General features: G+C 42.0%; 1 protein-coding gene across 2 annotated transcripts in view; it reads right to left on the bottom strand.

Moving 5' to 3' along the window:
* Nucleotides 1-20,188, bottom strand: part of SH3RF1 (SH3 domain containing ring finger 1) — a 130,493-nt gene that overhangs the window by 48,864 nt on the left and 61,441 nt on the right. For both annotated transcript variants that reach the window (XM_075258187.1, XM_075258178.1), the window contains exon 3: nt 9,351-9,626. In XM_075258187.1, the coding sequence (XP_075114288.1) occupies nt 9,351-9,626 (276 nt within the window). The remainder of the gene's footprint in view (nt 1-9,350; nt 9,627-20,188) is intronic.

The following is a 20,188-nucleotide window of genomic DNA, read 5'->3' on the forward strand; positions in this document are numbered from 1 at the left end:
GCCGAGGGTGCGCTTGAACCCTTGTGCAGCCTCGGCTCTGCTACATCAGAGCCGAGGGTGCGCTTGAACCCTTGTGCACACTCTGCTTCATCAAGCTAATAGAATGCATTGGCCAGCACTGATTGGCCAGAGTACGGAATTCGGCCAATCAGCGCTGGCCAATGCATCCCTATGGGAAAAAGTTTATCTCACAAAAATCACAATTACACACCCGATAGAGCCCCAAAAAGTTATTTTTAATAACATTCCCCCCTAAATAAAGGTTATCCCTAGCTATCCCTGCCTGTACAGCTATCCCTGTCTCATAGTCACAAAGTTCACATTCTCATATGACCCGGATTTGAAATCCACTATTCGTCTAAAATGGAGGTCACCTGATTTCGGCAGCCAATGACTTTTTCCAATTTTTTTCAATGCCCCCAGTGTCGTAGTTCCTGTCCCACCTCCCCTGCGCTGTTATTGGTGCAAAAAAGGCGCCAGGGAAGGTGGGAGGGGAATCGAATTTTGGCGCACTTTACCACGTGGTGTTCGATTCGATTCGAACATGGCGAACACCCTGATATCCGATCGAACATGTGTTCGATAGAACACTGTTCGCTCATCTCTACTCGTTAACACTTAATTTCTAATCAGCCAATCACATGGTGGCAACTCAGTGCATTTAGGCATGTAGACATGGTCAAGACAATCTCCTGCAGTTCAAACCGAGCATCAGTATGGGGAAGAAAGGTCATTTGAGTGCCTTTGAACGTGGCATGGTTGTTGGTGCCAGAAGGGCTGGTCTGAGTATTTCAGAAACTGCTGAACTACTGGGATTTTCACGCACAACCATCTCTAGGGTTTACAGAGAATGGTCCGAAAAAGAAAAAACATCCAGTGAGCGGCAGTTCTGTGGGCAGAAATGCGTTGTTGATGCCAGAGGTCAGAGGAGAATGGCCAGACTGGTTCCAGCTGATAGAAAGGCAACAGTGACTCAAATAGCCACCCGTTACAACCAAGGTAGCCAGAAGAGCATCTCTGAACGCACAGTACGTCGAACTTTGAGGCAGATGGGCTACAGCAGCAGAAGACCACACCGGGTGCCACTCCTTTCAGCTAAGAACAGGAAACTGAGGCTACAATTTGCACAAGCTCATCGAAATTGGACAATTGAAGATTGGAAAAACGTTGCCTGGTCTGATGAGTCTCGATTTCTGCTGCGACATTCGGATGGTAGGGTCAGAATTTGGCGTCAACAACATGAAAGCATGGATCCATCCTGCCTTGTATCAACGGTTCAGGCTGGTGGTGGTGGTGTCATGGTGTGGGGAATATTTTCTTGGCACTCTTTGGGCCCCTTGGTACCAATTGAGCATCGTTGCAACGCCAAAGCCTACCTGAGTATTGTTGCTGACCATGTCCATCCCTTTATGACCACAATGTACCCAACATCTGATGGCTACTTTCAGCAGGATAATGCGCCATGTCATAAAGCTGGAATCATCTCAGACTGGTTTCTTGAACATGACAATGAGTTCACTGTACTCCAATGGCCTCCACAGTCACCAGATCTCAATCCAATAGAGCATCTTTGGGATGTGGTGGAACGGGAGATTCGCATCATGGATGTGCAGCCGACAAATCTGCGGCAATTGTGTGATGCCATCATGTCAATATGGACCAAAATCTCTGAGGAATGCTTCCAGCACCTTGTTGAATCTATGCCACAAAGAATTGAGGCAGTTCTGAAGGCAAAAGGGGGTCCAACCCGTTACTAGCATGGTGTACCTAATAAAGTGGCCGGTGAGTGTATATCCTCTACAGCTGAATAACACTACAGAGATAGGACTAGGACCCCCCCTTCTCATCTCATCCACCATCACAATAGTAGCGTAGGATGTAATTCTGCATAGATATTGAGCATATAAAGTTTATAGAGAGAGAACATGTGACATTCATCTTTACAGCAATGTGGAATATGTCAGCGCTATCTAATAAATGAAAGTGACTGAGAAGTATTCCATGTGGAGATGAGTTTGTGAAGCAGAAAGCTGCGGATTGAGTGTAACTTGTGTGGCAGTCACAACATGACTAATCCCACTTCTCGTGTCACTCAGATGGTCTCTACTGCTGCTCTCTAGTACTCAAGTTGTCACATAATAACAGGATCCCCCGAGGAGTCTAAGCTGGCTAAGCTAGAAAGACTTCCAAGTCAAGGCATATGAGGTATTGCTAAAGGCTTTATGGATTTAATGATGCGCATTTTCCAGAATGTGTTTTTGCTTTGCCACAAGCCAACAAAAACCTGTTTGCTTTGGCATTCCGAGTTGGAAGTACATGAAAAAGCCGTATCTTTTACACAAGTGTATGCCTACACTTACAAGCATGCACCTAACTCAAATACGACTACATCCAAGTCAGACAAAATCCAATGATCACCTAATAAATCTGGATTTGTGTGTCCTGAGGGATTCATTCCAATAGACATGCACAGCTATCCTTCATTCTTTCTACCACGACAACACTATTTTACATCTATCCTTCTTAATACAAAAATGTGACTTCACCAGCTCCATCTGAAATTCCAAACCCAAAAATCTGGCAGCCACATGGATACAAACTAGTAAAGGTTACCTTACACCATTTGTATGGCCGACAGTTATTGCTGCTGACCCCTCATACACATGTATGTTCGGCTCAGATAAGCATGCGTGACTTAAAGGGGAGAGGGAAAAAAGCCAAGTCCAGACACCTCTTTTGGCAGCTTATTTGCCGTGCATAAAAAGGATCGGTCATGTTAAACTACAACATGCCTAATCTTCCTATGCCCAAGCATGGAGAGGAGCCAGGGAGGGTGCGCAATGGGCCTGCTTGACTATGCACACTGACTGGAGCGGGTTGCGGTGAGGTGGCAAGTGACTGGTTGAGGCTCCGGCCTAGCCTGCCGTTGGATGGAGATCGGCATTTTTAGCCTTGGCTCTCCCAGTGAACAGTGATTGGCTGTTATCAATGCAGACACACTTCAAAAAGTGTACAGGATGGGCTGTTAGATGGGCCCTAAATATTTCACTAATTCTGACAAAGATATGGCTTCAGAAACACATGGGGGCAATTACCAAGATAGTGGGGTATAACAAACAGCAGAGTCCTATATAAGTGCCAGCAGTATCTGAGGTGTGAATCATTAGGACATTGCCACTGTGGTATTAAGGTCAGCACAATGCCATGTAAATTATACACTAGTGTTATATAGTTAGTGGTTGGTGGGTCAATATATATCAATATATCAACACAGGGTGATATCATTTATAATTTTATTCATAGGGACCTTAATAAAAGCTATGTTTTAGTTTTCTAGCCTTATGGTAATGCTTCAGTGATAGTGATAGATGACAGGTTGCCTTTAAGGAGACCTCATCATTTACCATTAAAGGGATTCTACCATTAAAATAAAAATTTTTTCTCATTGACACGTAGGAATAGCCTTAAGAAAGTCTATTCTTCTTCTACCTAGATGTCTTCTCCACGTCGCTTTTCGGTATAAATCCCGCTCAAACAGCACTGGGGGCGTCCCTAATGCTGCGAGAGAACTCTCCAGCGACGCCTCCATCTTCTTCAGGAACGGCCTCTTCACACATTTTCTTCCGGCACTGGCGGTCAAACTTCTAGGCCTCGGGCAGAGCCGACTGCACATGCCCGCGGCCACAAGAAAAATGGCCGCTTACATAGTAAGTAAGGAGCCATTTTCTTGTGGCCTCCAGTGCTGTTTGAGAGCTGAGGCCCGCCCCCAATGCTGCGAGAGGACTCATTTGCATACCAACAAAAAGCGGGATTTATACCGAATGACGGTGCGGAGAAGACATCTAAAGGTAGGAGGAGAATAGCCTTTCTTAAGGCTATTCCTACGTGTCAACGAAAATTTTTTATTGATTTTAATGGTAGAATCCCTTTAAGTAATTCATCAGCTTTTACATATGCAATACACATAGAGACTCAGGAACCACCCAAAGATGTGACACCATTTTTATTTCAGGACTTTAAAGAGGTTCTCTAGTTTCTAATATGCTTAAAACAGACTATCAATATTAGATCTGTGAGGGTCCAACTCCTGGGATGCACACAGACCAGCTGTACAAGGACATTACCAGGAACTGTGCTGCTCACTTGCTGAGGGACATCACTGCAGTACCTAAACATACCACTGCACTTTGTATGGCAAGTGAGCAGCGTGGTTCCTGGCATGTAAACACTACAGGGAGCCACATTGCTCTGAGACAGCTGATCAGCAGTCCTGGGTGTCAGAGCCCTGTAGATCAAATATTGATGGTTGTCTATCCTAAGGATAGGCCATCGATATTATAAACAGGATCAGCCCTTTCACTTTGCATTTGAACATGCCCAATCCTTCTTTTCCCCGAACTTGTTGCAAGGGGAGAGCTGGGACACCCCATTTATACTAGATGACCAGCCAGTCCTGTTGAACTCACTGGGCTTGGTCAACATTCCTGTAATCTGTATGGCTAAGAAACAGCCAGCTTTCACACTTATCTTTGTGTGGACACACCTAAACTAACAAAGTAATTGGGTAGAAATTCCTACAGCTCCACAGTAAATAAGCGAAAGATTTTTATGACCTGAAAACTTCCTCTTGTATGTTGTCATTCTATAGTCCAGATTCAGTTTCTGTGTCAAGATGACAAAGAGTTACAGTTCAGTTCCCATATGTAAAATGTCCTAAAGGAGGTTCACATGAATGCAGTGTGGGTGGCATACGAACAATAATTTCACTGAAAATTGGGATCTCCAGCCAAGCAGTAACTTGTGTGCGCTTGTATTGCTTTGTATTAATGGAGTGTTTGTCTCTTATTATGGTCTATTTTTTACATTACTGTAAACTGAAAAAATAATCACATGAAAGGCGCGTCAGCAGGTGTGTCACGGCATCAAAAAGCCTGAAATCGCTGTCCTAAGGGGTTCTTGTTCTCGCCGTCACCATGCCTGTTTGTATGTTATTTAGGAGTATTCCTAGGAGCCAATTGTTTCTATGTGATTGTTCTCCCTCATCAATCACTGCAGAGCGCTAAAAAGCAGGGATAAATTTCCATCCCTGGTGGGCTGAGGTGGAACAGAAATTCCTATTCCCTGCGGCACAACTTGAGGTGAGCCAGAAATTGAAATTTCCTCTAGCTAGATCCCTATTATCAGGTCACTCCCAAGACTATGCCTTTTATAAGGAACTCTAAAGTAGAAAACAATCACTATTGTTTTACAAATGGCAAAAAAAAAACATTAAATAAACAAATATTCATTTGATCTCCCTGACCTTCTCCTCCTTCCTGATCTTAGGTTGTTTGAACAGCAGGATTGGGGAAACCCAAGATGGGCCACAGACAATGGCAGCATATCCACAGCTTGCTCAGCTACGTTCATTCTCTGACTAGACTCTACCGTTTTCAGCTTCCAAAAGGCATAATAAAATCAAGTATGTCTTCTTCCGGCGCAGGCTTCAGACTTCTAGGCCTCGGGCAGAGCCGGCTGCGCATGCCTGCGGCCACAAGAAAAATGGCTGCTTACACAGTAAGTAAGCGGCCATTTTCTTGTGGCCTGTTGGAATGCGCAGTCGGCTCTGCACGAGGTCTAGAAGTTTGACCTGCAGCGCAGGAAGAAGATGTGCAGAGAAGGCCGTTCCTGAAGAAGATAGAGGCGGAGCTGGAGAGTTCTCTCGCTGCATTGGGGACGCCCCCAGTGCTGTTTGAGTGCTAGGGCATGCCCCCAGTGCGGCGAGAGGACTCATTTGCATACCGACGAAAACCAGGATTTCTACCGAACAGTGGCACGGAGAAGACATCTAAAGGTAGGAGAAGAATAGCCTTTCTTAAGGCTATTCCTACGTGATAGTCACAAAAAAATGCATTTTAATGATAGGATCCCTTTAAGCACTCAGCATGGCTGTTTAGTGGACTCCTAAACCAAGAAAAAGCAGATATTGAAATTAATTACCGTATATACTCGAGTATAAGCTGAGTTTTTCAGCACAGTTTATGTGCTGAAAAAGTCCGCCTCGGCTTATATTTGAGTCATTACGGTAATACCGTAGTTACAGACCCGGCATACAGATACGGGGGAGGGTGTCGGGCTGCAGCATCGCCATGCTCCTGGCAGAAGTGCCGTAATGACAGCATCGCCATGGTGTGTCTGTATGCTGGGGCTGTAACATACGGTAGCTGTAGTCTGTAGTGGTCTGTAGCTATAATGGTGCCGCTCTGCTCCAGAGTGGTCGGCATTGCAATCGGCATCTCCACTGTAACTCTTACAGTGGTAATGCCGGAGTTCCTGAGAACTGGCGTTACAGTGGAGATGCCCTCCACTGTAGGGAAGCGGCAGGCGCCGCCAAGCCCCTGGAGAGAGGAGGGAGCGGGCGCGATCGCTCCCTCAAATGCGGCCCTGAAGCGCTGAGGGAGATCCCCGGCCGCCGGAGCTGAAGGAAAGATCCCCTGCTGTTGGCAGGAGCGCGTACCTGAAGGAAGACCTCGGCTCTAACTACATTTTACACGTGTAAAATGGACAAAATGAGCGGAGCGTTACATTGTGTGAAGACGCCCTAAGTCTAAGTTCACATTGCTGTCATTCAAGTCTGTTGTTCTGATCCTTCATAGGACAATGGACTGAAAGGCTGACAGAATGACTGATGCATATGGAGCACCACCCCCCACTTCTATTCACTGTCATGTTAAAAACAAGATGGAAGTTTTCTTTCTTTCTTCATTGTTTTAGACTAAAGTTTGAGCCCTGTTTGAGAACTTTTCCTCCTGTCAAAAAACAAACAACATGGAAGAAGCTTCTGTCTGTCTTTTAACATCACAGTGAACCTAGGTCGATGCAAATGGAGGATGCTCAGTCTACATCTGTCATTCTGCTGGCTTTTTAGTTCATTGTTCTGATCCTCTGATGGGTTAAAACAATGGCCTTGAATGACAGCAGTGTGAACATAGCCTTATACTGAATCTTTTCTCACAACACTATGTATTACTTTGCTCTATAATACCATGCTAGCAGACCAGACTGTAGGGCCAATGTGACAGGTCTAGGACCCACTTTACAGTAATCCCTCAGATCACTTTGTATCAAATCTTTAATCTAACTAGAAATTTTGTGCACCAAACACTCTATTCCTGTATAAATGTGCTTGCCTTCAGATATTGTGTTATACCAGCCTGATGAAGAGACCTGAGTAGTCTTGAAAGCTTGCAAGTAGAGATGAGCGAACACTGTTCGGATCAGCCGATCCGAACAGCACGCTCCCATAGAAATGAATGGAAGCACCTGGCATGTACACTTTGCCGACGGCCGGACGCCGTGCCAGGTGCTTCCATTCATTTCTATGGGAGCGTGCTGTTCGGATCGGCTGATCCGAACAGTGTTCGCTCATCTCTACTTGCAATCTGTTGCCATTTTTTGTTAGCCATTAAAAAGGTATCAGCTACTGAGAGAAGTTTTTACATTTCATATCCACTGGCTAATACGGTACAAAGATAAATTTTTCTTATAGAAATTTTAGGTCAGTTTAATTATTTATATATTGTGTTACCTGAAGTATTAATATAGTATTAACTACTATTGTATGCTTTGTTAACACACATTAAGCTAAGGCCACAATCTGATAGGTTTATCCATTACAAGTCATGTAGACCACAGGAAATCGAGACCCTGCAATCTCTGAAAGTCAAATGTAGTTGGTGAAGTCAAAGAAATCGGAAGCCCCTAGCACCTGCGTATCCAGAGCCACAAAGAAAACTTCTATCTGTAAAAGCAAGAACAAACCCTGAAAGAGCAGAAGTAAATACATAGAAACTAAAGACTGCGCTATGCCTGAAAGCAATGCTTTCCCCTGCTGGGTAGAGGTTATTGGAAGTTCATCAAAATCCTCACTAAAGTGCCATTATTCTGGGTCTTTGTGGATCTTTCATGATCACTGATGTAAAAGGATGCCCCATATGGACACGGATACACCATAGTGTTTCCAAGGCTTAATGTTTTATGGGTTTTATAAAATAAATTTACCTGTACAAAAACATTCAAGGTTTGACAAGAAGAACCCTCACACTTTACAGGAAGCTCTACTTTCCTACGATTACATATGGCCAACATTTTCAATACTGGACAGTTTACATCTAGAAGATGTCATGGGAGTGGAGCTTCGTTCCAGCAAATAAAGTGAGGTGTAGATAGCACACTACCAAGTATTAAAGTTGGGGTCCCAATCCAGTAGTATAGTAGAGGAAAAGACTTCACACTGTATATGTCTGCAATTCCAGTGGTTTTATTTACACAAGTAACAAGATGTAGAGTAACGTTTCGGCCGTAGTGTCCGGCCTTCATCAGACTCAAGTAAGAAAGATCTATAGAAGTTTCAAACAATCAGGTAGATTGCTGCTGCGAAGAGATCTGCTGTAGATTTCCTTCCATAGGAAAGGGTTTGTGGTGTTGAAACTTTTATAGATCTCTCTTATTTGAGTCTGATAAATGCCGGACACCACGGCCGAAACGTTACTTCTACATCTTGATAATCTTTTTAATCTGTTAATTATTTACAATCTTGTGTGTAAATAAAAACTGGAATTGCAGACATATACAGTCTAAAGTGTGAAGTCTTTCCTCTACGTTCCAGCAATGTCACGCAGACAAGACCCTTTCCTGGATTGACTGATGACCCACAAAGGCTACGTATATCATCATAAACCACATTCCTTTTTTCTGATCCGAAAAAAATCCATTTTAACCTTGTGATATTAGCTATTACTTTCTGCTTGAAATGTCTTACAAAATATCATCTTTTCTATCAGTATACAGTATTGTGCAAAAGTTTTAGGCTGGTATGGAAAAATGCTGCAAATGCTTCCAAAATAGAAATGTATGAATGAATGAATGAATGAATGAATAAAAGAGAATTCTACATCAAACCAGTATTTAGTGTGACAGGCTTTAGATAGAGTCCTAGAAGTGATGATATGGCCCTCAGTAGTCCTGATCTCAACATCATCCAGTCTGTCTGGGATTACATGAAGAAACAGAAGAATTTAATCAAGCCTATATCCACAGGAGATCTGCGGTGATTTCTCCAAGATGTTTGGAACAACCTCTCTACCGAGTTCCTTCTAACACTGTGTACAAATGTACCTAGAACAACTGATGCAACTTTTTTTTCTACACCTGCCTGAAACTTTTGCACAGTTCTGTATGTTCTGTCCTTTAATCCATGTAAAAGAAAACATGACTGATACTCACATTACCATGAATCACATTGTATTGACTTTACTGTACACACGTGAACCACCATTAATCTCTAGCGCTACGGTTATTAATTTCCCTACCTTAGAAAAGGGCAAGCAATCCTTGTCAGCTTCCTTGTCTTTCACTTCAAAGTCATAAAGTGCTTTACATTGAGGCGGAGGTTGAGGTAAAGGCTTAATAATCTGCACAAAGTTGGTTGGGAAGAAGCCATGGACTCCGTTGATTTCTCCATGGTACCAATTCTCATCAACCTGTCGGCGAAGCACAATGATGTCTCCCTTGTTAAATTTCAGATCCCCGGGTTCCTTTCCTTCGTAGTTGTACAAAGCTTTGGCACACGGTAACTGAGGTACACCCTGAAAACAAAAAGATATATTCATGTAAGAAGCATAGCTATAGTCATTGAAGAAGAACATGTAGACATTATACCAGTGTCCGCTCTCCACCTGAACCATTATGAATGACGAAGAGTTGGAGTTGGTGGAGGTGACAAAAGGTCCACTTTAAGGATGTAATTTTTGATAAGGAACTACTTTCTTTACTTTGCTAAATAAGCCATTGTTTTACCAAAATATGGCTTCCTGTTCACAAAGTGATGCAAAGGATTATCAAGCTAGAACTGTAAACCTCGAAATGGAAACCATATTTTACAAGTTAATAACATTTTGTACAGTTCGGCATTTATCGACTTTGGAAATCTAAAGTAAGAATGTGCTTTCCATATGTTCTCCCTCCCATTATAAGAGTCATTGGCCCTTTAGTGGTCGTGTTCTTCCATAAAGAAGGATCTAAGAGGGACCTGTCCTCCAAGCTTTCAACACCACAAACTCTTTCCTATGGAAGGAAATCTACAGCAGATCTCTTCGCAGCAGCAAACTTAAAAGCAAATAATACAGTATCAACTTCCCAAATTCATTAGTTTTATAGCATCTAACCAAGTTTTCCAAATCCGGCAGATGTCTGATTCCACATGTGTTGGTGGAAATAGAGGAAATAGGTTAGCAGATGTACTTCATGCTTGCTGCAGCGCTCCTTACACATCCATCCATCATGTAGTCACAATTAATCTGATAGATTACATTAAAGCTGTGGTGAGATTACCCACACAGGAAATACCGCCATTGAGACAAGGCGAATTAGACACTTAGTAATTTGATAATTCTAAATGACAACAAATTACCAGTACCACACTTGGATGATAATCCTATAGGTTAGGATTTAGGTGTCTGCTTAGTAACTCAGTATAAGTCTAGTGGTACTGTTGTTCATTGTGGAGACCACCCAGTTTGAGTTGGGAGTATTACAGGCCAGGCAAAGCTTCCTGGGAAAATAGAGTATGCAAATGACTGTTATCCAGCAAGATACCCTGAGACCCTGGCCGCACAATGGTCGCAAGGTAGTCTGAGGCGTCTTCTTATATGATCTGTACTGATACTTCGGCCAATGTTACCTGCACATCCAGGTAGCCAATGTAGCCTTAAATGTACCTATTTACATAAAGTTTCGGACCGATTTCTATGCATCTATTAAAAACTGTAAATCCAGTCCACTAAAAAGTCATATTGGACCTTGGACTCCTTATATATACCACTAAACAGTCTTTTTTTTAATGTAGATTGAGAGTCCCATATAGGGATCACAACGTACATTGTTCCCTATCAGTATGTCTTTGGAGTATGAAAGGAAATCCATGCAAACACGGGGAGAACATACAAACTCCTTGCAAATGTTGTTCCTGGCAGGATTTGAACCCAGGACTCCAGCGCTGCAAGACCGCGGTTCTAACCACTGAGCCACCATGTTGCCCCAAAAAGTCTTCTTTTTACATTAGGTTGGAGTTTACAATTTTAAAAGAAATGATCACTGCCATATGAACCTGGAAAATGATCACGCTACTTGGAAATCACAGATTTTTAACTAATTATTCCTGTGTGTTAACCCCCAGTTTAGGCAATCCAAATACCGATATTATCCAGGTATCATCTGAACAATATCTTCCTCTCCTAAGGTATTTTCCTTAGCTTTATGAGGTTTTAGCTTTCACCTTCTAATTAGAAAATAAAATACTCATTCTTAAAATTCCACAGACTTCTAGAAATGTTTCCCTCTAAGACGTGGAGCTATGATACCAGGGAGCTATGATATCACGGAAGCTATGATGCCAAGGACTATGAAACTAGATACATTGGCTTCACATACACCGATGAATAGGGAAGTTTCTGTTTGGACTAGAATGAACAATGTATCATTGCTATCCACAGCCCATAGATTTCTAATGAACTGCTGATATCTGTTCTTCAATGGGAAATAAAAGGTCAGTATAGAATTAGCAAGGATATTCTTCAGGGACATATAGGTACTATTCACACTGTACCTGTAGTATACGTTGGGGTACCCAATGGGAGGATTTCCTGAGGCGTACCACTGTATAGTGAAACAATGGCATACGTTACCTATGGGCTATGATATACTCAGATGTATGAAATAGCAGCACAGAATACATACAGATATTATATCTTCTGTATGGTGCCCCACCAATTGTAAACCACCATTTTACTTAAAGAGGACCTGTCAGTTCTGATAAATACTTATATTTTAGTAAAATAATAATTCTGGAGCATCTTTATAACTCTGCATTGTGACATTCCTCTATTGCTCCTTCTAGAAATGTGTTACTAGATTGACAACTAGGTGTGCGCCCCTATACAATCTTACAATGTACACAGCATCAGATGGTGGACACTCCACTTTGATAATGGAATGGTAACATCATTGTCCACCTTTGTCAATTCATATATACTATGAATAACAGAGGTATTGTACAGTTGACTTAGAATTCACCAAACTAATTTTCGTTTTTTACGCTATGGCATCCTACATAATGTCATATTGTGGTCGCGTTCAAAGTGAATCAGTCTCCGCACTACATAAATAGTGTTAGCACAATACATACTTTTGTTAGGTTCACATCTGCGCATGGGTTTCCGTTCGGGGAGTCTGAAATGGAAACCTATCCGCATAAAAATGGTTGCCTTAGGAAACTGGCAAACCCCATAGACTATAATGCGGTCTGTGTGGTTTCCACTTGGAAAAACGTGGAGAAAAAAAATTATGCTTGTAGGACTTTTCTCTCTGCATTTTTCATGCGGAGAGGGGAACAGAAAGGCCCAAACGCAGATGTGAACCGGACCTTAGTGCAATATGCATAAGACCAGATGTTCCAGAATTATTATTTCACGGGAAATACAAGTATTCACTGAGGCTACATTCACACATCGGTTTTTTTCCCATGGAATTTTTTTGATTTAAAAAAAACCCCAAAACAAACATATATAGTTTTTATGCCCCCTTGGCGGTTTTTATATACTAGCATTTTTCCAGCCTTCTTTCTAGAGTTTTCTTTCCAATAATTAAAAACGCCTGAAAATGATGCCATACGCAGAGCATACTGTAAAACACTCAAAAGGCTAGAAATACCATGTACGTGAGGTTATTCCTAAATTCTTATTGAATAACTTGTAACCATCTGGCCGCAGAAATTTTAACTATGTTTGTACTCCGTACAAAAATGGCACAAAAAAACCCGCTTGTGTGCCACCAGCATAAAACAGACATGTCAGGAGAGGAGACAGCTTCTCTTTCAATTCGGCTACTTGAAGGCTGCTTTGTGATAGCTAAAGTTATTTCCTGCTCGATCTATATTGAGTAAATCTATTACAGACATTGTGCTACACATAACTCATTTCCATTGATAAATTGCTTGCGCCAATGAAAAGAATGCCTGTCTAGAAATAGTGGTCAGTATGCAGACGACATATCCATCCAGCTTTTCAAGCCAACTCGGATCATTGAAATGCTGTGCTGATGTGTGTTAGTGACTGCTCACATACTCATTTCACATTGAAGCCGGCACAGAATCTCTGCATAGCTCTGTGGCAGCTCAATGGTACATGTCTAATAAAGACAGACATGGGAAGCCAAATCCATTTGGTTGCTCACAGGTTGGCCCATTGAGAGCTCATTCCACCCCTTTCTATGTCCTTGTTTCAAATTTGCACTTCTCTATGTAAGGAGGAAGAAAAATTCTTTCCTTGAATAGATGCATTGAGATGCATATTCCTCTCCCTGAAAGAGAAGATCTGTTCTAAAAGAGGCTTTCACAAGTTCTGCTAAGATCTGGACTGCCATCCAAGTTTATAACAAATGAGACCTGGACTATCTGCAGGCCGGACACATCCTCTGCGCATGTTCTACCTAAATACTAAGGGTCAGTTCACACGTGAAAACCGCCTAGCTTATTTGTGCGAGGTAAAAAACCTCGAGGAGTTTTTTTGACGCTGTTTTTTGCATTCCACGCGGTTTTTGACGAGGTTTTTGACGCGGTTTTCGCTAGCGGTTTTCGCTAGGGTTTTTTTTTCCTATATGTGCTATAGAAACTGCAGGCGAAAACCGCGCGGTTTTTTGCAAAAAACCGCGCGGTTTTGTGTGCAAAAAACCGCGCGGTTTTTTACCGCGCGGTTTTCGCCTCCCATTCACTTCTATGCAATTCTTCAGGCGTTTTCCGCCTGAAGAAAGGTCATGTCGCTTCTTCAGGCGGAAAACGCTAGGAGGAAAAAAAAAGCTAGTGGTCTACATAGACCACCATGTTAAAGGAGAGGTTTTTGAAGCGAATTCCGCTGTCAAAAACCTCCCCTTTGCCCACGTGTGAACTAGCCCTAAAGGCTTCATCCTCTGCTGAACCTTTACACTATAAGCTGACCCTACGTATGGGAAAACTGCCAGCCCAAAGAAGTTTCAGATGGAAATAAATTGGGCAGATTGGCTGGCCAGCTTTAAGTGTAAAAAGTTCAGCAGACGACGAGACCCCTGCCAACAAGCAGTGTCTATTGCCAGTTTACAGCTTGCACTACCCCAGAGAGTGCCAGCGTTCAGTTTTATTTGTACATTAGGGCTACATAGCTGCCATGTGATTGAGACAAATCTTACATTCAATAGGCACTTCCTAGACAACCTGAAACAGTGCCAGGCTTTCCCATATGATGGCCAATTTCACAGACTGTTCAAGCCATGTAGCTGCAGTGTAGCCCTATGCGCGCCATGCCACCTGTACAGAACAGAGACATTAGTAGGTGACAATGACTGGCAGAGGCAGTCGTCGTGCCCTTATGGCTTTTATTAACAGAATTGTACCATACTATAACAAGATTATATTTGCAATATAAAGACCGACATGTACTAATGCCATTTGTTAGATAGTGTAAGCTTAAGCCCCTTCTCTGCTCCATTGTAACAGCTCAATTCAACTCCATTCAGGATGTTTTATGATAGATTGGACACTTCTTGGTAAACGTTAGACTTGTTTTACTTTGCAAACCAGCCAGTATCTTAAAGAATAAAGGACCCCTCTTAATCCTGGCACCCCTCACCTAGTTGTCTATCACTGTCCAGGCTTCTTTCATGCTGGCACCGGGAATCTTGTTAAAGTTGAGGGTTGCATGGATTCCACTCAGCATCCGCAGATTCTTGAGAATAATGTTCAAGAATCAGTGACGAAGTTGAAGTTACGCCGGGGATGGATATTTCAGCAACACAATGATCCAAAACACCACTCCAAATCGACTCAGGCATTCATGCAGAGGAACAATTACAATGTTCTGGAATGGCCATCCCAGTCCCCTGAATATCATTGAACATCTGTGGGATGATTGGAAGCAGGCTGTCCATGCTCGGCCACCATCACACTGAACTGAACTTGAATTGTTTTGTAAAGAGGAATGGTCCAAAATACCTTCATCCAGGATCCAGGAACTGATTAAAAGCTACATGAAGCGACTAGAGGCTGTTATCTTTGTAAAAGGAGGATCTACTAAATATTAATGTCACTTTTCTGTTGAGGTGCCCATACTTTTGCACCGGTCAAATTTTGGTTTAATGCATATTGCACATTTTCTGTTAGTACAATAAACCTCATTTCAATCCTGAAATATTACTGTGTCCATCAGTTATTAGATATATCAAACTGAAATGGCTGTTATAAACACCAAAATATTTAGAACTAAAAATGATTAAGATTAATAGGGGTGCCCAAACTTTTTCATAGGACTGTATACTGTCCTCATATCCCTGCAATCCTGCTTCCGCTCGGCTCTTGATAAGACAACATATTGGCTTTTTTATTTCTTTTTCTCTTTGCTATCAATTTCAAGAAGCATCAACACAGCATGGCATGAGCATCTAGAGACTGTGCTATATGTACCTGCTGTAGGACAGTTCAATTACCCTTCTCTCTATATTTTCCTATATAATACAAGTATACAGTTAGAGAGGCTCAGTTGTGAACTCCTTCATTATAACTGTGTGACAGAAGCTGTCTGCTCATCAGTAGCTAGTGACAGAAGTCTCTGTCTCCCCTTGTGGAGAGCTTGTGGGGTACAATCCATTTTACAGGAAGCCAAGAACTGATTTTTTTTAAAAAAAATCTCCTGTAGATTTTAACTGATTGGTGAGAGTCACATGATTTAGAAGAAGGATCCAGATAGAAATAACTAAAAAAAAAAAATCACATCTGCGCTGGAGTCTCAGTTGGAAGACTCTGTCACAATGTCTGCCTGAAATCAGTGGAAGAGAAAGTCCTGCACTGTGGATTTTTCCTCCCCCGATTATCAGCCAGAGGACCGCATTATACTTAATGGGGTCAGCTAGGCTCCATTTGTAACCACTACAACAGTGGCCCTTCTGTCCGTTGTACTGGTCTTCCGAGAGGCCAAAACTAGTGTGAACCTGTGTCTGGTAATGCAGGCTGAATTATATTCTTTGGAGGAACAGGTACATAATTAATTAAAAATAAAATAAGAAATCACTGGAGTGCTTCTTTAAAAGGTGTCTAGAAAGGAGCAAGGATCTGTTCTTATCTATAAACTGGTCTGTCCCCTAAAGAAGACATAACTTACACCAGAATAACAGTGCAAAACAGGTAGTCAACATGGGCTATAAAGTACAAGAATCCTGCCACGTGTGTGAAATACTGCATTCTACATTGTATTGTCAGGGTTATCTAATAATGTTTATAAAAAAAATAAAAGTGATAGAGCAAAAATAAAATTGTATTAATCTTGTTCATTATTAAAATAAAAGTATAAAATTGTGCTAATGTTATGTACGCTGATCTGTGACCATGTTAATGCAGCTGTAAGCACCCTGCAAATAGAAGACATGAGGCCAGAGGAAAAATTTGTAAAAACCGGAATTATTATCTATTGCCAAGTCACTTATTAAGAAACCTAAACAAGCGCGTAAGTAAAATAATGTATTAACTGAGAAAAAATACCAGTTCGCTATTGTTAAAAATATTAATGTGCATGTAACATGAAAATTCTGTTAACCTGCAACAGGAATTGGGAAAGCTATACATATATATACACTCACCGGCCACTTTATTAGGTACACCTGTCCAACTGCTCGTTAACACTTAATTTCTAATCAGCCAATCACATGGCGGCAACTCAGTGCATTTAGGCATGTAGACATGGTCAAGACAATCTCCTGCAGTTCAAACCGAGCATCAGTATGGGGAAGAAAGGTGATTTGAGTGCCTTTGAACGTGGCATGGTTGTTGGTGCCAGAAGGGCTGGTCTGAGTATTTCAGAAACTGCTGATCTACTGGGATTTTCACGCACAACCATCTCTAGGGTTTACAGAGAATGGTCCGAAAAAGAAAAAACATCCAGTGAGCGGCAGTTCTGTGGGCGGAAATGCGTTGTTGATGCCAGAGATCAGAGGAGAATGGCCAGACTTGTTCGAGCTGATAGAAAGGCAACAGTGACTCAAATAGCCACCCGTTACAACCAAGGTAGCCAGAAGAGCATCTCTGAACGCACAGTACGTCGAACTTTGAGGCAGATGGGCTACAGCAGCAGAAGACCACACTGGGTGCCACTCCTTTCAGCTAAGAACAGGAAACTGAGGCTACAATTTGCACAAGCTCATCGAAATTGGACAATTGAAGATTGGAAAAACGTTGCCTGGTCTGATGAGTCTCGATTTCTGCTGCGACATTCGGATGGTAGGGTCAGAATTTGGCGTCAACAACATGAAAGCATGGATCCATCCTGCCTTGTATCAACGGTTCAGGCTGGTGGTGGTGGTGTCATGGTGTGGGGAATATTTTCTTGGCACTCTTTGGGCCCCTTGGTACCAAGTGAGCATCGTTGCAACGCCAAAGCCTACCTGAGTATTGTTGCTGACCATGTCCATCCCTTTATGACCACAATGTACCCAACATCTCATGGCTACTTTCAGCAGGATAATGCGCCATGTCATAAAGCTGGAATCATCTCAGACTGGTTTCTTGAACATGACAATGAGTTCACTGTACTCCAATGGCCTCCACAGTCACCAGATCTCAATCCAATAGAGCATCTTTGGGATGTGGTGGAACGGGAGATTCGCATCATGGATGTGCAGCCGACAAATCTGCGGCAACTGTGTGATGCCATCATGTCAATATGGACCAAAATCTCTGAGGAATGCTTCCAGCACCTTGTTGAATCTATGCCACGAAGAATTGAGGCAGTTCTGAAGGCAAAAGGGGGTCCAACCCGTTACTAGCATGGTGTACCTAATAAAGTGGCCGGTGAGTGTAAGTGTGTGTGTATGTGTATGTATATATATATATATATATATATATATATATATATATATATATATATATAGCACCCCCTTGTATGAAAATGAACATTGTGAAATGTGAAAAAATTTACAGAATTACATTATTTTTATCACCCAAAAACTAGGAAAATCAAGGGAATGAGAACACAAATAACATTTTTATAGAATATATTATACATTTGTTCATACCAGCCAAACCAGTGACACCTGACTTTAGAACTGGTTTGTCTGAGATGAGATTATTTTAATACTTTTACCCATGAAGAATTGCCTGAAAAAGTCTCCATACAGTGTTGGCCAAAAGTATTGGCACCCCTGCAATTCTGTCAGATAATACTCATTTTCTTCCAGAAAATGATTGCAATCACAAATTCTTTGGTATTATTATCTTCATTTAATTTGTCTTCAATGGAAAACCACAAAAAGAATTGTCAAAAAGCCAAATTGGATATAATTCAACACCAAACATAAAAAGGGGGTGGACAAAAGTATTGGCACTGTTTGAAAAATCATGTGATGCTTCTCTAATTTGTGTAATTAACAGCACCTGTTACTTACCTGAGACACCTAACAGGTGGTGGCAATAACTAAATCACACTTGCAGCCAGTTGAAATGGATTAAAGTTTATTCAACCTCTGTCCTTTGTCCTTGTGTGTACCACATTGAGCATGGAGAAAAGAAAGAAGACCAAATAACTGTCTGAGGACTTGAGAAGCAAAATTGTGAGGAAGCATGAGCAATCTCAAGGCTACAAGTCCATCTCCAAAGACCTGAATGTTCCTCTGTCTACCGTGCGCAGTGTCATCAAGAAGTTTAAAGCCCATGGCACTGTGGCTAACCTCCCTAGATGTGGACGGAAAAGAAAAATTGACGAGAGATTTCAACACAAGATTGTGCGGATGGTGGATAAAGAACCTCGACTAACATCCAAACAAGTTCAAGCTGCCCTGCAGTCCGAGGATACAACAGTGTCAACCCGTACTATCCGTCGGCATCTGAATGAAAAGGGACTGTATGGTAGGATACCCAGGAATACCCCACTTCTTACCCAGAGACATAAAAAAGCCAGGCTGGAGTTTACCTGAGAAAGCCAAAAACGTTTTGGAAGAATGTTCTCTGGTCAGATGAGACAAAAGTCTCATCAACATAGAGTTTACAGGAAAAAAAAAGAGGCCTTCAAAGAAAAGAACACGGTCCCTACAGTCAAACATGGCGGAGGTTCCCTGATGTTTTGGGGTTGCTTTGCTGCCTCTGGACTGCTTGACCGTGTGCATGGCATTATGAAGTCTGAAGACTACCAACAAATTTTGCAGCATAATGTAGGGCCCAGTGTGAGAAAGCTGGGTCTCCCTCAGAGGTCATGGGTCTTCCAGCAGGACAATGACCCAAAACACACTTCAAAAAGCACTAGAAAATGGTTTGAGAGAAAGCACTGGAGACTTGTAAAGTGGTCAGCAATGAGTCCAGACCTGAATCCCATAGAACACCTGTGGAGAGATCTCTTGATGGCAGTTTGGAGAAGGCCCCCTTCACATCTCAGGGACCTGGAGCAGTTTGCCAAAGAAGAATCGTCTAAGATTCCAGCAGAGCATTGTAAGAAACTCATTGATGGTTACTGAAAGCGGTTGTTCGCAGTTATTTTGTCTAATGGTTGTGCTACCAAATATTAGGCTGAGGGTGCCAATACTTCTGTCCGGCCCATTTTTGGAGTTTTGTGTAAAATGATCTATGATTTGACTTTTTTTTCATTCTCTTTTGTGTTTTTTCATTGCAAGCAAAATAAATGAAGATATTAATACCAAAGAATTTGTGCTTGCAATCATTTCCTGGAAGAACATGAGTAATATCTGACAGAATTGCAGAGGTGCCAATACTTTTGGCCAACACTGCACTGCGCTGTGACTCTTCAATTAGAAACAGTATCCCCTCGAGCTGTGCAATATACTATTAAACATAAACACTTTGTGTATTTATATATACTCCATATAATGAAAATGAGAAAATAAGAGGTTGGTAGTAAATGGATGGAGTGATGATATCTATCCTGAGGATGAAAGCAGAGCTGAACCATGGCCTCCTGCCCTTTGCACAGCCTTCTCTGTAGCCCCCTTTTCCACCCTCAGACAACAGGCCCTTGAAGATCTGCTGAGTTTACATTTCACTCCAGCCTTTCACTTGGCTTGACATGAAAGAAGAAGAATAGTGAAAAAAAAAAACAACTCCCAGCAGTCTACCCACAGGTTGCAGCTG

This window comes from Leptodactylus fuscus, chromosome 1, assembly GCF_031893055.1.
Source record: "Leptodactylus fuscus isolate aLepFus1 chromosome 1, aLepFus1.hap2, whole genome shotgun sequence".
Taxonomy (NCBI): Eukaryota; Metazoa; Chordata; class Amphibia; order Anura; family Leptodactylidae; genus Leptodactylus; species Leptodactylus fuscus.